This window comes from Nerophis lumbriciformis, linkage group LG07, assembly GCF_033978685.3.
Source record: "Nerophis lumbriciformis linkage group LG07, RoL_Nlum_v2.1, whole genome shotgun sequence".
NCBI lineage: Eukaryota > Metazoa > Chordata > Actinopteri > Syngnathiformes > Syngnathidae > Nerophis > Nerophis lumbriciformis.
In genome coordinates, this window is record NC_084554.2 from 11,474,501 (window position 1) to 11,490,085 (window position 15,585).

At 39.2% G+C, this 15,585-nt stretch overlaps 1 protein-coding gene across 2 annotated transcripts in view; it reads right to left on the reverse strand.

Moving 5' to 3' along the window:
• Positions 1–15,585, reverse strand: part of dlgap1b (discs, large (Drosophila) homolog-associated protein 1b) — a 327,908-nt gene that overhangs the window by 112,838 nt on the left and 199,485 nt on the right. For both annotated transcript variants that reach the window (XM_061965826.1, XM_061965825.1), the window contains exon 6: positions 8,196–8,484. In XM_061965826.1, coding sequence (XP_061821810.1) covers positions 8,196–8,484 — 289 coding nt within the window. The remainder of the gene's footprint in view (positions 1–8,195; positions 8,485–15,585) is intronic.

The following is a 15,585-nucleotide window of genomic DNA, read 5'->3' on the forward strand; positions in this document are numbered from 1 at the left end:
AAGAAAGGGCATCTCTATCCTCCTTCAAAACCGCAATAAAAGTACACCTCCAGGCAACTTCAACCCTAAACCATACTTGCCAACCTTGAGACCTCCGATTTCGGGAGGTGGGGGGAGGAGGTGGGCGTGGGCGTGGTCGGGGGTGGGGCGGGGGCGTGGTTAACAGGGGAGGTGTACATTTACAGCTAGAATTCACCAAGTCAAGTATTTCATATATATATATATATAAGAAATACTTGACTTTCAGTGAATTCTAGCTATATATATATATATATATATATATATATATATATATATATATATATATATATATATATATATATATATATATTTATTTTATTATATATATATGTATATATAAATAAAATAAATACTTGAATTTCAGTGTTCATTTATTTACACATATACAAACACATAACACTCATCTACTCATTGTTGAGTTAAGGGTTGAATTGTCCATCCTTGTTCTATTCTCTGTCACTATTTTTCTAACCATGCTGAACACCCTCTCTGATGATGCATTGATGTGTGGCACGCACAAAAGTGCTTTCATCAAATGCATTAGAGTCTGGAATCTTCTATCTCTCCCTAGCATGGCCCAAAACCGGTCAATCTTTGCCTCCTGAGGAAGATCTTCAGTGCCAAGCACTTGGTAGTCCACTACTTCTTCCCGGAGGCTATCCAGGTCCAATTGCAGCTGCGGCTTGGAACTTACAAGCTGTTATGAGCTTATGTGTGTGTGTGGCCCTTTAATAGGTGAGCATGTGAGGTGAGTGAGTCAGTGAGTGTGTGGGCGAGAGAAGAGAGGGAGCGGTAGCGTGAGTGCGGGCGGGGACTAGTTTGTTTTGTGTTGGATTGGCTGTGTGCAAGCAATCAATAAAGCAAGATTTGCAACTAATCGCCGGACTCAGGCAGGGAAGGTGCAACAAAGCGTATTTCTTCATCTTACTCGTCGTCGGCGTCGCCATGGCTGTATCTTCCTCATTTTTCTGCTTCATCTCCCTGTTGTGTGCGCAGTTGTGCACTGCACTCTCTAAAAGCCGTGTATGTTATTGATGTTATAGATGGCAGTATTGTCCTGTTTAAGAGTGTCACAACATTGCTGTTTACGGCAGACGAACTGCTTTACGGTAGAATAAAGCATGACTGCTGTTGTTGTGTGTTGTTGCCGCGCTGGGAGGACGTTAATGAAACTGCCTAACAATAAACCCACATAAGAAACCAAGAACTCGCCCTCGATCATTCTACAGTTATAATATAATTGGGCAGGCACACTGTTTATATCGTGGGAAAGCGGACTCATGTCCGCATGGAGCTGGAGGGTGCGTGGCCTCCAGCTCCGCCTGAATTTCGTGAGATTTTCGGGAGAAAATTTGTCCCGGGAGGTTTTCGGGAGAGGCGCTGAATTTCGGGAGTCTCCCGGAAAATCCGGGAGGGTTGGCAAGTATGTCCTAAACTAACACCCTCCTTGGATTGTTAAGAATCAAATGTAAACAATCAAATGTAGATACTTTTTCTTATGCCTTCTGATCTCTCTCTCTATGTACATATCCTACCAAGTCAGACCTACACTGTTTCAATATCCATTTCTCTGTTCTCAATTGTTGATGACTGATGATAACAACCAAACCTAAACCCCACCCCCCTCTCCACACCCCGGATTGTAAATAATGTAAATAATTCAATGTATATACTCTGATGATTATCTTGTGTGATGACTGTATTATGATGATAGTATATATCTGTATCATGAATCAATTTAAGTGGACCCCGACTTAAACAAGTTGAAAAACTTATTCGGGTGTTACCATTTAGTGGTCAATTGTACAGAATATGTACTTCACTGTGCAACCTACTAATAAAAGTCTCAATCAATCAAAAATGTTCAACCCATATTCAGTTGAATATGCTACAAAGACAACATATTTGATGTTCAAACTGATAAACATTTTTTGTTGCAAATAATCATTAACTTTAGAATTTGATGCCAGCAACACGTGACAAAGAAGTTGGGAAAGGTGGCAATAAATACTGATAAAGTTGAGGAATGCTCATCAAACACTTATTTGGAACATCCCACAGGTGAACAGGCAAATTGGGAACAGGTGGGTGCCATGATTGGGTATAAAAGTAGATTCCATGAAATGCTCAGTCATTCACAAACAAGGATGGGGCGAGGGTCACCACTTTGTCAACAAATGCGTGAGCAAATTGTTGAACAGTTTAAGAAAAACCTTTCTCAACCAGCTATTGCAAGGAATTTAGAGATTTCACCATCTACCGTCCGTAATATCATCAAAGGGTTCAGAGAATCTGGAGAAATCACTGCACGTAAGCAGCTAAGCCTGTGACCTTCGATCCCTCAGGCTGTACTGCATCAACAAGCGACATCAGTGTGTAAAGGACATCACCACATGGGCTCAGGAACACTTCAGAAACCCACTGTCAGTAACTACAGTTGGTCGCTACATCTGTAAGTGCAAGTTAAAACTCTCCTATGCAAGGCGAAAACCGTTTATCAACAACACCCAGAAACGCTGTCGGCTTCGCTGGGCCTGAGCTCATCTAACATGGACTGATACAAAGTGGAAAAGTGTTCTGTGGTCTGACGAGTCCACATTTCAAATTGTTTTTGGAAACTGTGGACGTCGTGTCCTCCGGACCAAAGAGGAAAAGAACCATCCGGATTGTTATAGGCGCAAAGTTGAAAAGCCAGCATCTGTGATGGTATGGGGGTGTATTAGTGCCCAAGACATGGGTAACTTACACATCTGTGAAGGCGCCATTAATGCTGAAAGGTACATACAGGTTTTGGAGCAACATATGTTGCCATCCAAGCAACGTTACCATGGACGCCCCTGCTTATTTCAGCAAGACAATGCCAAGCCACGTGTTACATCAACGTGGCTTCATAGTAAAAGAGTGCGGGTACTAGACTGGCCTGCCTGTAGTCCAGACCTGTCTCCCATTGAAAATGTGTGGCGCATTACGAAGCCTAAAATACTACAACGGAGACCCCCGGACTGTTGAACAACTTAAGCTGTACATCAAGCAAGAATGGGAAAGAATTCCACCTGAGAAGCTTAAAAAATGTGTCTCCTCAGTTCCCAAACGTTTATTGAGTGTTGTTAAAAAAAAAGGCCATGTAACACGGTGGTGAACATGCCCTTTCCCAACTACTTTGGCACGTGTTGCAGCCATGAAATTCTAAGTTAATTATTATTTGCAAAAATAAAAATAAAGTTGCTGAGTTTGAACATCAAATATCTTGTCTTTGTAGTGCATTCAACTGAATATGGGTTGAAAAGGATTTGCAAATCATTGTATTCCGTTTATATTTACATCTAACACAATTTCCCAACTCATATGGAAACGGGGTTTTGTATATAATAAAATATTGGTATCGGGACAACCCTAATTTACCAGCATAAAGGTGAGGATTAGTGACTTCCAAGTAGTGCCACACTGTTTATGGACATACTTTAGCTCGCGGGGCTAAGCATGTCAACAGTAAAACGACAAAAATTAATTGCAATCGGCTCATTTTAACAGTGGATTACGTCCATTAGATCACCTCAGCACTAGTTTTAAAAAGGCCGATCTGACGTTTCACAAAGTCAATAATTGGCTGCAACGTTGTGCTTAATTAGAAGAGTTAACTGTGATGGGGTCACCTAAAGCAACTTTGAATTGCCATTAAATCAACCTTAATTGCTTGCCTTGAATCGACTGAGCCGGTCTAACCATTCATCCAATTTGTGGTGAATATACAGTATCTGATGACCTATTAGCGTGTGAGCCGGAGTTTGGACAATGCTGCTTTTTTTTTTTTTTTAATTGGAAAAGTTGAAGAAGAAAATAGGCCGGTGCGAGCAATCCAATGTGAGGCAGATGGCGAGGAGGAAAGTCAGAATGCGTGAAGACAGGAAGCGGCGTCCAGGTAAGAGTCTTTTTAATTAAATGGGTTATACTTGTATAGCGCTTTTCTACCTTCAAGGTACTCAAAGCGTTTTGACACTATTTCCACATTCACCCATTCACACACTGATGCCATGCAAGGCCCTAACCACGACCCATCAGGAGCAAGGGTGAAGTGTCTAGCTCAAGGACACGACGGACGTGGCGAGGTTTGGTAGAAGGTGGGGATCGAACCAGGAACCCTCAGGTTGCTGGCACAGCCACTCTCCAAAACATACTTGCCAACCCTCCCGAATTTTCCGGGAGACTCCCGAAATTCAGCGCCTCTCCCGAAAAGCTCCCGGGACAAATATTCTCCCGAAAATCTCCCGATTTTCAGCCGGAGCTGGAAGCCACGCCCCCTCCAGCTCCATGCGGACCTGAGTGAGGACAGCCTTTTTTCATGACGGGAGGACAACAGGGTGACAAGAACTAAATCATCCAGACTAGAGATAAATTGTACTAATTAAATATATTTATTAATTAAAAAAAACAAAACTAAATACATTTTTACTATATTTTGCTAAAAACATCAAAATTAATTGTATTTTTATTTGTATTTTTTTGTGACTCCTTATTACATCCAGCCATAAAATTATACATTAAAATAAACATATTTCAAATTATTGATTTTAAATTATCATAATAATTCATTTAAAATGACCATATTTAGTTATTAAAATAATTGCTTGTTTATCAACAACTTTAGCATTTTATTCATTACATTTTGAAACTCTCAGAAGCCAAGTTATGTTATATTCCTTAATATTTATTTATGCAAGTTTGAAGTATTAATTATCTAAACACAGCTTTGTTTGCATATTTTCAGGATGTAGATATCTATATCTATATCTATATATATATATATATATATATATATATATATATATATATATATATATATATATATATGTATGAAATACTTGACTTGGTGAATTCTAGCTGTCAATATACTCCTCCCCTCTTAACCACGCCCCCAACCACGCCCCCACCCCCCACCTCCCGAAATCGGAGGTCTCAAGGTTGGCAAGTATGCTCCAAAACAAAACCACGTCGTCCAATAATTCCAATAAGAAGGCAAAAACAAAAAAAGGGAGGCACTGAAAGCCCGAGGCAGAACTTAGCATGGCATGATAACCTAAGTCCAGAACAGAGGTGTCAAAGTCGTTTTCACTGAGGGCCACATTGCAGTGGTGGAAAATGAATTATGAATCCACTTGTTCATTTACTGTTAATATCTACTCATTTTCCATTTCAACTCTTTCTGTCTTGCCTCTGGTGAGGGGCGGTCGCATTTTTTTCTCCTCCCGTCTTTTCCTGGCTTGCTCTATCTTTTCTGTCTTGTCTTGTCTTGTCTAAACCTTTTTTTTTTTTTTTGGAAGCCTCTTTCTTTGCGCTGTCCTCCAAATCTAAACATCAGACATGGAAATGATCAGCTGGACTCTCGACACAATTGACACAATCTTTTCGACGAGGAAAACAATAATAAAGCATCTTGAATCTTGAATTGAACATGTTCTATCTACACTTCTGTTAAAATGTAATAATCACTTATTCTTCTGTTGTTTGTAGTTACCAAGTAGTTACAGGATCATACATTGGTCATTATTTAAGTCCTCATGTGTCCATGGACGTGTTTCCTGAGTTTATAAACATAATACACTTTTTAAAAAAGAGAAAAAAGATTTTGTGATGCTAAAAAATATCGACGTAATCATAGGAGTATTGACTAGATACACTCTTGTACTTGGTATCATTACAGTGGATGTCAAGTGTAGATCCACCCACGGTGTTTGTTTACATTTTGATGCCGGTGAGCTACGGTGTGTAGTGAAGCATGTGTAGCTATTCCTCGTCCTGCAGGGATGATACTTGTAAGAAAACTTACTTTATCCGTCGCCACAGAGGCGAAGATTAGTGATTTTGAAGTAGCTAAAACACTGCAGACTGCGGCTGGACGTCAGCAATGTGTCAAAGCGCCTCTTCCTGAGAGCGTTTCAGTGTTATAGTCTATAGTCTTTAGTTTTTAAGCCAAAATGCGTCCATTCTCCCTTTTCTGTCTGCTTGTAAGTACTCGGTGATTGTGCGCTGCCGTACATGCTCCTCTGCTCGTAAAACCAGCAATGTCACGACATGACGACGCACCTTCATGCGGGTTAAAAAAAAATGGGGGCCGGGGACCGGTACTTTTTAGAGGCGGTATAGTACCGAATATGATTCATTAATATTGCGGTACTATACTAGTACCGGAATACCGTACAACCCTACTTAAAAGTCTTATATTTTGTAACTTGACGCTATTTGGCCAGCGTGTAACTCTCAGTATTTCAGTTCGTCTTTGTCTTTTCTAGTTCCAATTATTAGTTGCAATGAATAAAAAAAGTACAGTACAGTACGGTACAGTAATATGTCTGCTAATAGGTGCCTGTGGAGGTTGCCCCCAAGTGGGTTCTTTGGACCACCAAGCACCGACATGATAGCCCGGTTCAGGTTCAATGTGGTTTTATTTTCCAATCGAGTCTCTCCGTTGCTTTCCAGCAATTGTCTTTTTGTGACGGTGACAGGCAGGCAGCTCCAACTAACACTCTCCTCCAGGCTGCTGTTTAAACAGAGCGACAGGTGATTAGATAATCAGGCCCACCTGGGCCATCTACGCACCTGTCGCCGACCTCGAGGCCGGTCCCGGCACACCCCGTTCCGCTGCAGGCCCGCAGGCCACGCCCCCCCTCCACAGTGCCATTTTGCGGTCCTTATACACACACCATAATAATACTCGTATGTTTAATGCGCCGACAATCCATCAAGCGGTGCGTCTTCATAGCTTACCAAAGTCGTACTAAAAACATTTTGACTGATTTTTGGGCGCCGTGTGTAATGTTCTATATTCTCAATGGAACATTTAAAGTTTCGGTGTTGTTTACTGCCATCATATTGCAGTCTACATGTATTATCGGCGGTCACTCGAACGAGTATGACGATCCTCCGGGTAGGGGTGTATCCCTTTATGGAGGATGCCTGTGCGTGACTTTGTTTAACGTGGGGAGACTGGTGCACAGACAGTCACCACCCAATCCCTGACAGAATCGGGTCAGGGTCCAGTGGCATGGAGTCCAAGACGACTGGGGAAACCTTTTCTGCTGCAGCCTTCTTCCGCCATCGCAGCCTTTGTGGTAGTTCTTAAATCTACCGTCTTACGCCTGCTCTGCCGTTGAGGTCTTCACCGTATCCCTAGCTAGGGGGCAGTCAGGTACTAGGCCTTTGCCAAGGGCCACGTGGGGTAACAGTAGTAAAGGGGTTAACCTCCTAGTGCCCCAAAGACCCCATAGAGGAGCCTCCACTGCCGGATGCACTTTAACGTCATGCCCAGGACACTCTAAATGTATATCTTATGTATGACTGCCATCTACTGGTCACACGTATCTCTTGTGTGTGACTGCCATCTACAGGTCACACTTATCACTTATGTGTGACTGCCATCATATTGCAGTCTACACGTACCTCTTATGTGTGACTGCCATCATATTGCAGTCTACACGTACCTCTTATGTGTGACTGCCATCATATTGCAGTCTACACGTATCTCTTATGTGTGACTGCCATCATATTGCAGTCTACACGTATCTCTTATGTGTGACTGCCATCATATTGCAGTCTACACGTATCTCTTATGTGTGACTGCCATCTACTTGTCAGACTTATCATTTCACCATGTACCAAAAAAAATTGCTTCGAGGTCGGTAAGCACAACCAAAATTATTCCGTACAGTAGGCGCACCGGGCTATAAGGCGCACTGTCGAGATTTGAGAAAATGAAAGGATTTTAAGTGCGCCTTATAGTCCGAAAAATACGGTGGTTTCTTCCTCTAAGTCCGCGTGGTATCAAACGAGTAAAACATCAACATGCTACTTGTTTTCCAATTTTTGTTGAAATCCTGCGCTTTTTCACGTGACAAGGTTACAAGGAACTTTTCAAGCATCGGTAACAAAGTCATAGTTAATATTTTCGAAAAAAACAATAGGTCTCAGAACATTGCACATTTTGCACGCAACTTGCTGAAAAAGCTGCAACAAATTCAGGCATTTTTGGCCAAGACAATCACTATAAAAATCCTCGAAGGACTGACTATTTTAGGAAATACCTTTTTTTTCCTCACCTGCCTAACTTGGTCGCATCTTATATCAGTTCCTAACGCACATGGGTACATTCTCACACGTGTGTGTGCGTGGTGTAGACCTACCTGTGCTGCTCTGGATGGTTCTGACGGTGGTGGTGGTGGTGGTGTGCGGGGGCGACCCGGCTTTGCGCTTGGCCACGGCGCCGCCTCCCCGCCCTGCCGCCGCCGCCGCCTCCTCCTCCTCTTCCTCCTGTGAGCATCCTTTCTCGATGGCGCGCACGTAGCTGTGGCTGCGCATGCGGAAGCAGCCGGGCATGGGCAAATCCAGGGCGTCCACCGCCTGCGACTCCATCTCGCTGAACACCGACTCGCACACGGCCTCGATCTGCCCGTTCACCTCCACCTCGCTCACCTGTGAGCACAGGAGACACGCTAGGTCCCTGGAGATTCTTCAAACATGTATAAAAATGGAAAAAAAATGGGGGAAAAAAAATCTATTTTTTGTTGTGATATGGTTTCTGTAGGAGAACAAAGGGGTTCCGCAGCCTCCGAAGCAGAACCTCCAGGTTCTGTAACAGGCCGTAAGACTCTTGAACGCATCATAATTAAATTAAATTATCCTCTCAACTCCCCCCAAAATGGATTAACTCGCTGGAATAAAAAAAGACAATATAACATACATCCATAAACGTGGACGCATGTGGAAAAGTGCAATATATTTATCTGTACAGTAATCTATTTATTTATTTATATATATTTATTTATTTTATATATATATTTATATATTATTTATATATATTTATTTATTTATATATGCACCTTATTGCTTTTTTATCCTGCACTACCATGAGCTTATGTAACGAAATTTCGTTCTTATCTGTGCTGTAAAGTTCAAATTTGAATGACAATAAAAAGGACGTCTAAGTCTAAGTCTATATAGCTAATATAAACACTTACATCATGTGTTGCCTTCATTATAACACTTATATCAGGCTTTTAAAGTCATTTTGATAGTAGGCTAATAAAGCCACTTACATCATATGTTGCCTTCATTATAACACTTATATATTAAGGCATTTAAAGTCATTTTGGTAGTAGGCTAATATAGTTAATATAGACACTTACATCATGTGTTGTCTTCATTATAACACTTATATCAGGCTTTTAAAGTCATTTTGATAGTAGGCTAATAAAGCCACTTACATCATATGTTGCCTTCATTATAACACTTATATATTAAGGCTTTTAAAGTCATTTTGGTAGTAGGCTAATATAGCTAATATAAACACTTACATCATGTGTTGCCTTCATTATAACACTTATATAAGGCTTTTGAAGTCATTTTGATAGTAGGCTAATATAGCTAATATAGACACTTACATCATGTGTTATCTTCATTATAACACTTATATAGGGCTTTTGTAGTCGTTTTGATAGTAGGCTAATATAGACAATTACATCATGTGTTGCCTTTATCATAACACTTATATAAGGCTTTTAAAGTCATTTTGATAGTAGACTAATAAAGCCTCTTACATCATGTGTTGCCTTCATTATAACACTTATATATGGCTTTTGAAGTCATTTTGATAGTAGGCTAATATAGCTAATATAGACACTTACATCATGTGTTGCCTTCATTATAACACTTATATAAGGCTTTTAAAGTCATTTTGATAGTAGGCTAATAAAGCCTCTTACATCATGTGTTGCCTTCATTATAACACTTATATCAGGCTTTTAAAGTCATTTTGATAGTAGGCTAATATAGCTAATATAGACACTTACATCATGTGTTGCCTTCATTATAACACTTATATATGGCTTTTGAACTCATTTTGATAGTAGGCTAATATAGACACTTACATCATGTGTTGCCTTCATTATATATGGCTTTTGAAGTCATTTTGATAGTAGGCTAATAAAGCCTCTTACATCATGTGTTGCCTTCATTATAACACTTATATCAGGCTTTTAAAGTCATTTTGATAGTAGGCTAATATAGCTAATATAGACACATACATCATGTGTTGTCTTCATTATAACACTTACAGTATACATAGCTTTTGAACTCATTTTGATAGTAGGCTAATATAGCTAATATAGACACTTACATCATGTGTTGCCTTCATTATAACACTCATATATGGCTTTTGAAGTCATTTTAAAAGTAGGCTAATATAGCTAATATAAACACTTACATCATATGTTGCCTTCATTATAACACTTATATAATAAGGCTTTTAAAGTCATTTTGATAGTAGGCTAATATAGACACTTACATCATGTGTTGCCTTCATTATAACACTTATATAAGGCTTTTAAAGTAATTTTGATAGTAGGCTAATATATCTAATATAAACACTTACATCATGTGTTGCCTTCATCATAACACTTATATAAGGCTTTTAAAGTCATTTTGATAGTAGGCTAATAAAGCCTCTTACATCATGTGTTGCCTTTATTATAACACTTATATAAGGCTTTTAAAGTCATTTTGATAGTAGGCAAATATAGCTAATATAGACACTTAATCATGTGTTATCTTCATTATAACACTTATATAGGGCTTTTGTAGTCGTTTTGATAGTAGGCTAATATAGACACTTACATCATGTGTTGTCTTCATTATAACACTTACCGTATATAAGGCTTTTAAAGTCATTTTGATAGTAGGCTAATATAGACACTTACATCATGTGTTGCCTTCATTATAACACTTATATAAGGCTTTTAAAGTAATTTTGATAGTAGGCTAATATATCTAATATAAACACTTACATCATGTGTTGCCTTCATCATAACACTTATATAAGGCTTTTAAAGTCATTTTGATAGTAGGCTAATAAAGCCTCTTACATCATGTGTTGCCTTCATTATAACACTTATATAAGGCTTTTAAAGTCATTTTGATAGTAGGCAAATATAGCTAATATAGACACTTAATCATGTGCTATCTTCATTATAACACTTATATAGGGCTTTTGTAGTCGTTTTGATAGTAGGCTAATATAGACACTTACATCATGTGTTGTCTTCATTATAACACTTATATAAGGCTTTTAAAGTCATTTTGATAGTAGGCTAATAAAGCCTCTTACATCATGTGTTGCCTTCATTATAACACTTATATAAGGCTTTTAAAGTAATTTTGATAGTAGGCAAATAAAGCTAATATAGACACTTAATCATGTGTTATCTTCATTATAACACTTATATAGGGCCTTTGTAGTCGTTTTGATAGTAGGCTAATATAGACACTTACATCATGTGTTGTCTTCATTATAACACTTATATAAGACTTTTAAAGTCATTTTGATAGTAGGCTAATATAGCTAATATAGACACTTACATCATGTGTTGTCTTCATTATAACACTTATATAAGACTTTTAAAGTCATTTTGATAGTAGGCTAATATAGCTAATATAGACACTTACATCATGTGTTGCCTTCATTATAACACTTTTATTTTTTCGCGGCTCCATACAGATTTGTATGTTTTGAATTTTTGGTCCAATAAGGCTCTTTCAACATTTTGGGTTGCCATGAAGCAAAACAAGTTAAAGATGCACTCCAGGATAGACTTTGACAATAAAGTGGATATTGCCAGGGACGAAGTTAATAAAGGTTGTGTTTACCACAGCCACCGTTCCTGAGATGAACACGACGCAGTCTTTTTCCAGCGCGGACACGAGAGGGGGAAAAAAAAAAGAGAAGCAGCTGGGCTGATTTTATTGCCTCACAAATACAGCCATCTTTTCATCACAGGTCAAGAGCCAATGGTTATTTTCCCCCGTCTGCGTATAACAATGATGCAAAGACATAAAACATAAATATATGCACATGCATCATTTATTTACTTTAGGAGTTATTATGAAAAAGTCAATAGTACACGATAATTAAAAGCCAAAACTAGTAAGGTGCGGATTGATACTGAATTATCGATGCCGCCGATACCGGAGCTTCATGCTTTAATATCGATTCTCGAATCAAAATATCGATACTTTTGCGACTTTATTTATTCAACATAATGTCAATCATTACCAGGAACAGAGTGTAAAGTAACTCAATCATTGACATCTTGTCTAAATGAAAAACGATTGGTAGGAACTACTTTTTCTTCCGCATTTTTCGGACTATAAGGCGCACTTAAAATCCTTTCATTTTCTCAGAAACTCGACAGTGCGCCTTATAACCCGGTGCGCCTAATGCACGGAATAATTTTGGTTGTGCTTACCGACCTCAAAGCTATTTTATTTGGTACATAGTGACATGATAAGTGTGACCAGTAGATGGCAGTCACACATGAGAGACATGTGTATACTGCAATATGAGGGCAGTCACACATAAGAGATACGTGTAGACTGCAATATGACTCAAGTAAACAACACCAACAGTTTATATGTTCCATTAAATATATAGAACATTACACACGGCGCTCAAAAATCGATCAAAACGTTTTAGTACGACTTTGGTAAGCTATGAAGCCGCACCGCTTGATGGATTGTACTGAGCTTCAACATACCAGTATAATTATGGTGTGTGTATAAGGTAAGACATGCACCTGGGGATAGGTTGATTGGCAACACTAAATTGGCCCTAGTGTGTGAATGTGAGTGTGAATGTTGTCTGTCTATCTGTGTTGGCCCTGTGATGAGGTGACGACTTGTCCAGGGTGTACACCGCCTTCCGCCCGATTGTAGCTGAGATAGGCTCCAGCGCCCCCTGCGACCCCGAAGGGAATAAGCGGTAGAAAATGGATGGATATTATCTGGCGTTTTTGTTTTGCAATATTATGCAAAAGCAACTTTTCTTACCTTCTGGTACCTGCTGATCTGTATTTGGGATCTGCATAAGTCCTGAAAATCTGCGCGCGTCCGCTTTTGTAGTCGATAAGCTTCTTTGCCAAGCTGTTGCCATTTCTAATATAAAGTAGTGTAAAGTTCCTACTTATATCTGTCAGTAAACTCGCCATGAAAGCGCTAAAACATACCGGTGTAGTGACTTTACATTATTCACCCAAGGAACTTTAGTTATTAGAGAGTTTCAGTTGTGGTTTTTCACGGGACACATTTCCGGCCTTGTTGTTGCACTAGTGAGCCACGGATGAGGAGATGCTGCTCCGTTATTGATTGAAGTAAAGTCTGAATGTCATTAAAACAGTTAGCTCCATCTTTTGACACTTCTTCCACTCCCGTCCTTGCACGCTACACCGCTACAACAAAGATGATGGGGAGAAGACGCTGTCGAAGGTGAGCCACGTAAATAAGACCGCCCACAAAACGGCACATCCGGTCGCGACTGTCAGAAAGCGGCTTGAAGATGATGTGTAAAACATCATCTATGCAACATTTTGACCAAAGAACCACCATTACATGTTATGTAGACCACAAGGAAGTGTTTTACATTTATAAAAAAAATAAAAAAAATGACACCTGTAATGCGCCTTATTATCTGGTGCACCTTTTGTATGCAAATAGACGTGAATAGACCCGCTCATCAGCAGTGCGCCTTGTGATCGGGTGTGCCCTTTGGTCCGGAAAATACGGTATGTATTTTTAGGCCTCATCTTTAACGCCGGTATATCAGCACTTTAACATTTACGATCAGGATGACAACTCATGTTATACAAATATTTCGAAATCAAATGAGCATATATATCGATATACTTGATATATCGCGGGTTTGTCTCTGTGCGATATAGAAAATGACTATATCGTGATATTCGAGTATACGTTTTCACGCAGTTGCTTTTAGCTGCGGGCATTACGCTACAGGCTTTTCTCACCCCTCTTTCTCACAGAGACATAAAACAAGCGCACCTTCTTACATACGTCACATACGTATACGCCCTGGCGGAGCAGAGAGGTAGCGGCATGGGTAACGTTAGCTGTGGTGCGAGTGGTAATACGAGAGAGAGAAGGTGTGAATCTGGTAACAAATGAAGGAAGAATGAATTCCCGAGAAAAACAGCACAGGGTCCATCGTCTGGCGGTGGTTTGGCTTCAAGTGGGAATATGTCGAACAGACAACCGTAATTTGTCAAGTGTGGGGCAAAAGCGTTGCTACAAAAAGTAGCATTACTGCTAATATGTAGCATCATTTGAAAAGTCACCCGCTAGAGAATGAAGAGTGCTTGAAACTCTGCATGTCAACATCTCCGTTCAGTGCCACACCAACAAAATGCCGAGGCAACCATTTCCACATCAACACCGTATGAAACAAGAAGGAGATAACGTCCGCAGGAACCTACCACATAGTGAAGGACATACACTATTTGATTTCCTATTATGCAGCTCATTTTTATTTTACAGTTATTGACATATTTTGTGTGACATCATGCACAAAAGTGCACTTTATTTGTTTTAAACTATTGTAGTGGCGTTCTGGACAAAAAGTGCACTTTAATTTAGTGTTGTTTTGATATGTCATCTTAGTGACATCATGCACAAAAGTGCACTAATAGCTTGTTTTAAAATGTCTCTGACAATCTTGCACTTTCTGTTTGGAAATGACATGAATGTTTGTGCCACTGCCTAAAAACTGTTTAATAAATACACTTTTGCTAAATTGACTTAGTTGTGGTTTCCTTCTCTGCATGAAAGTTTAAAAGTAGCATATATTAATGCAGTATGAAGAAGAATGTTTTAATGTAGACACATAGAATCATCATACTGCTGTGATTATATGCATCAAGTGTTCATTCAAGGCTAAGGCAAAATATGGAGATATATATCGTGTATCGTGACATGGCCTAAATATATCGAGATATTAAAAAAAGCCCTAACTCAAAAGGGTCAAAATTAGTTGAAAAACATGATGTGTTTATTATTTCTATTTAGGACAGAAGTTCATTAAGAGATATGAGCCAACAAAGTAAAAAATAATATGAATCCAAAATGTTTTTATACATTCCTAACTTCCTAAGGAGGTTTTATTCCTTCAGTTTAGGGATGTCCCGATCCAGGTTTTTGCACTTCCGATCCGATACCGATATTGTTTTTGCATTTCCGATCCGATACTGACCGATACCGATACTGACCGATACTGGCCTATCCCAGCATGTATTAAAGTTTAAAGTTATTTAGCCTACTTAGTTGTCAGAATCATGTTGAAAAGGGTTTTAGTACTCTTGATAACAACTAGCCAGCTGAATTAGGGGAGTTTGAATAATACACAATGGTTGGTAACAAGAAACTGACCTGTTTATTCAAGGATAAACACAAAATAGACAAAATTATACATGACAAACAGAAATGGCATCATTGAACTAGGACTGGGCGATATGGCCTTTTTTTAATATTGCGATATTTTAAGGCCATATTGCGATACACAATATATATCTCGATATTTTGCCTTAGCCTTGAATGAACACTTGATGCATATAATCACAGCAGTATGATGATTTTATGTGTTTTGATTGATTGATTGATACTTTTATTAGTAGGTTGCACAGTGAAGTACATATTCCGTACAATTGACCACTAAATGGTAACACCCCAATAAGTTTT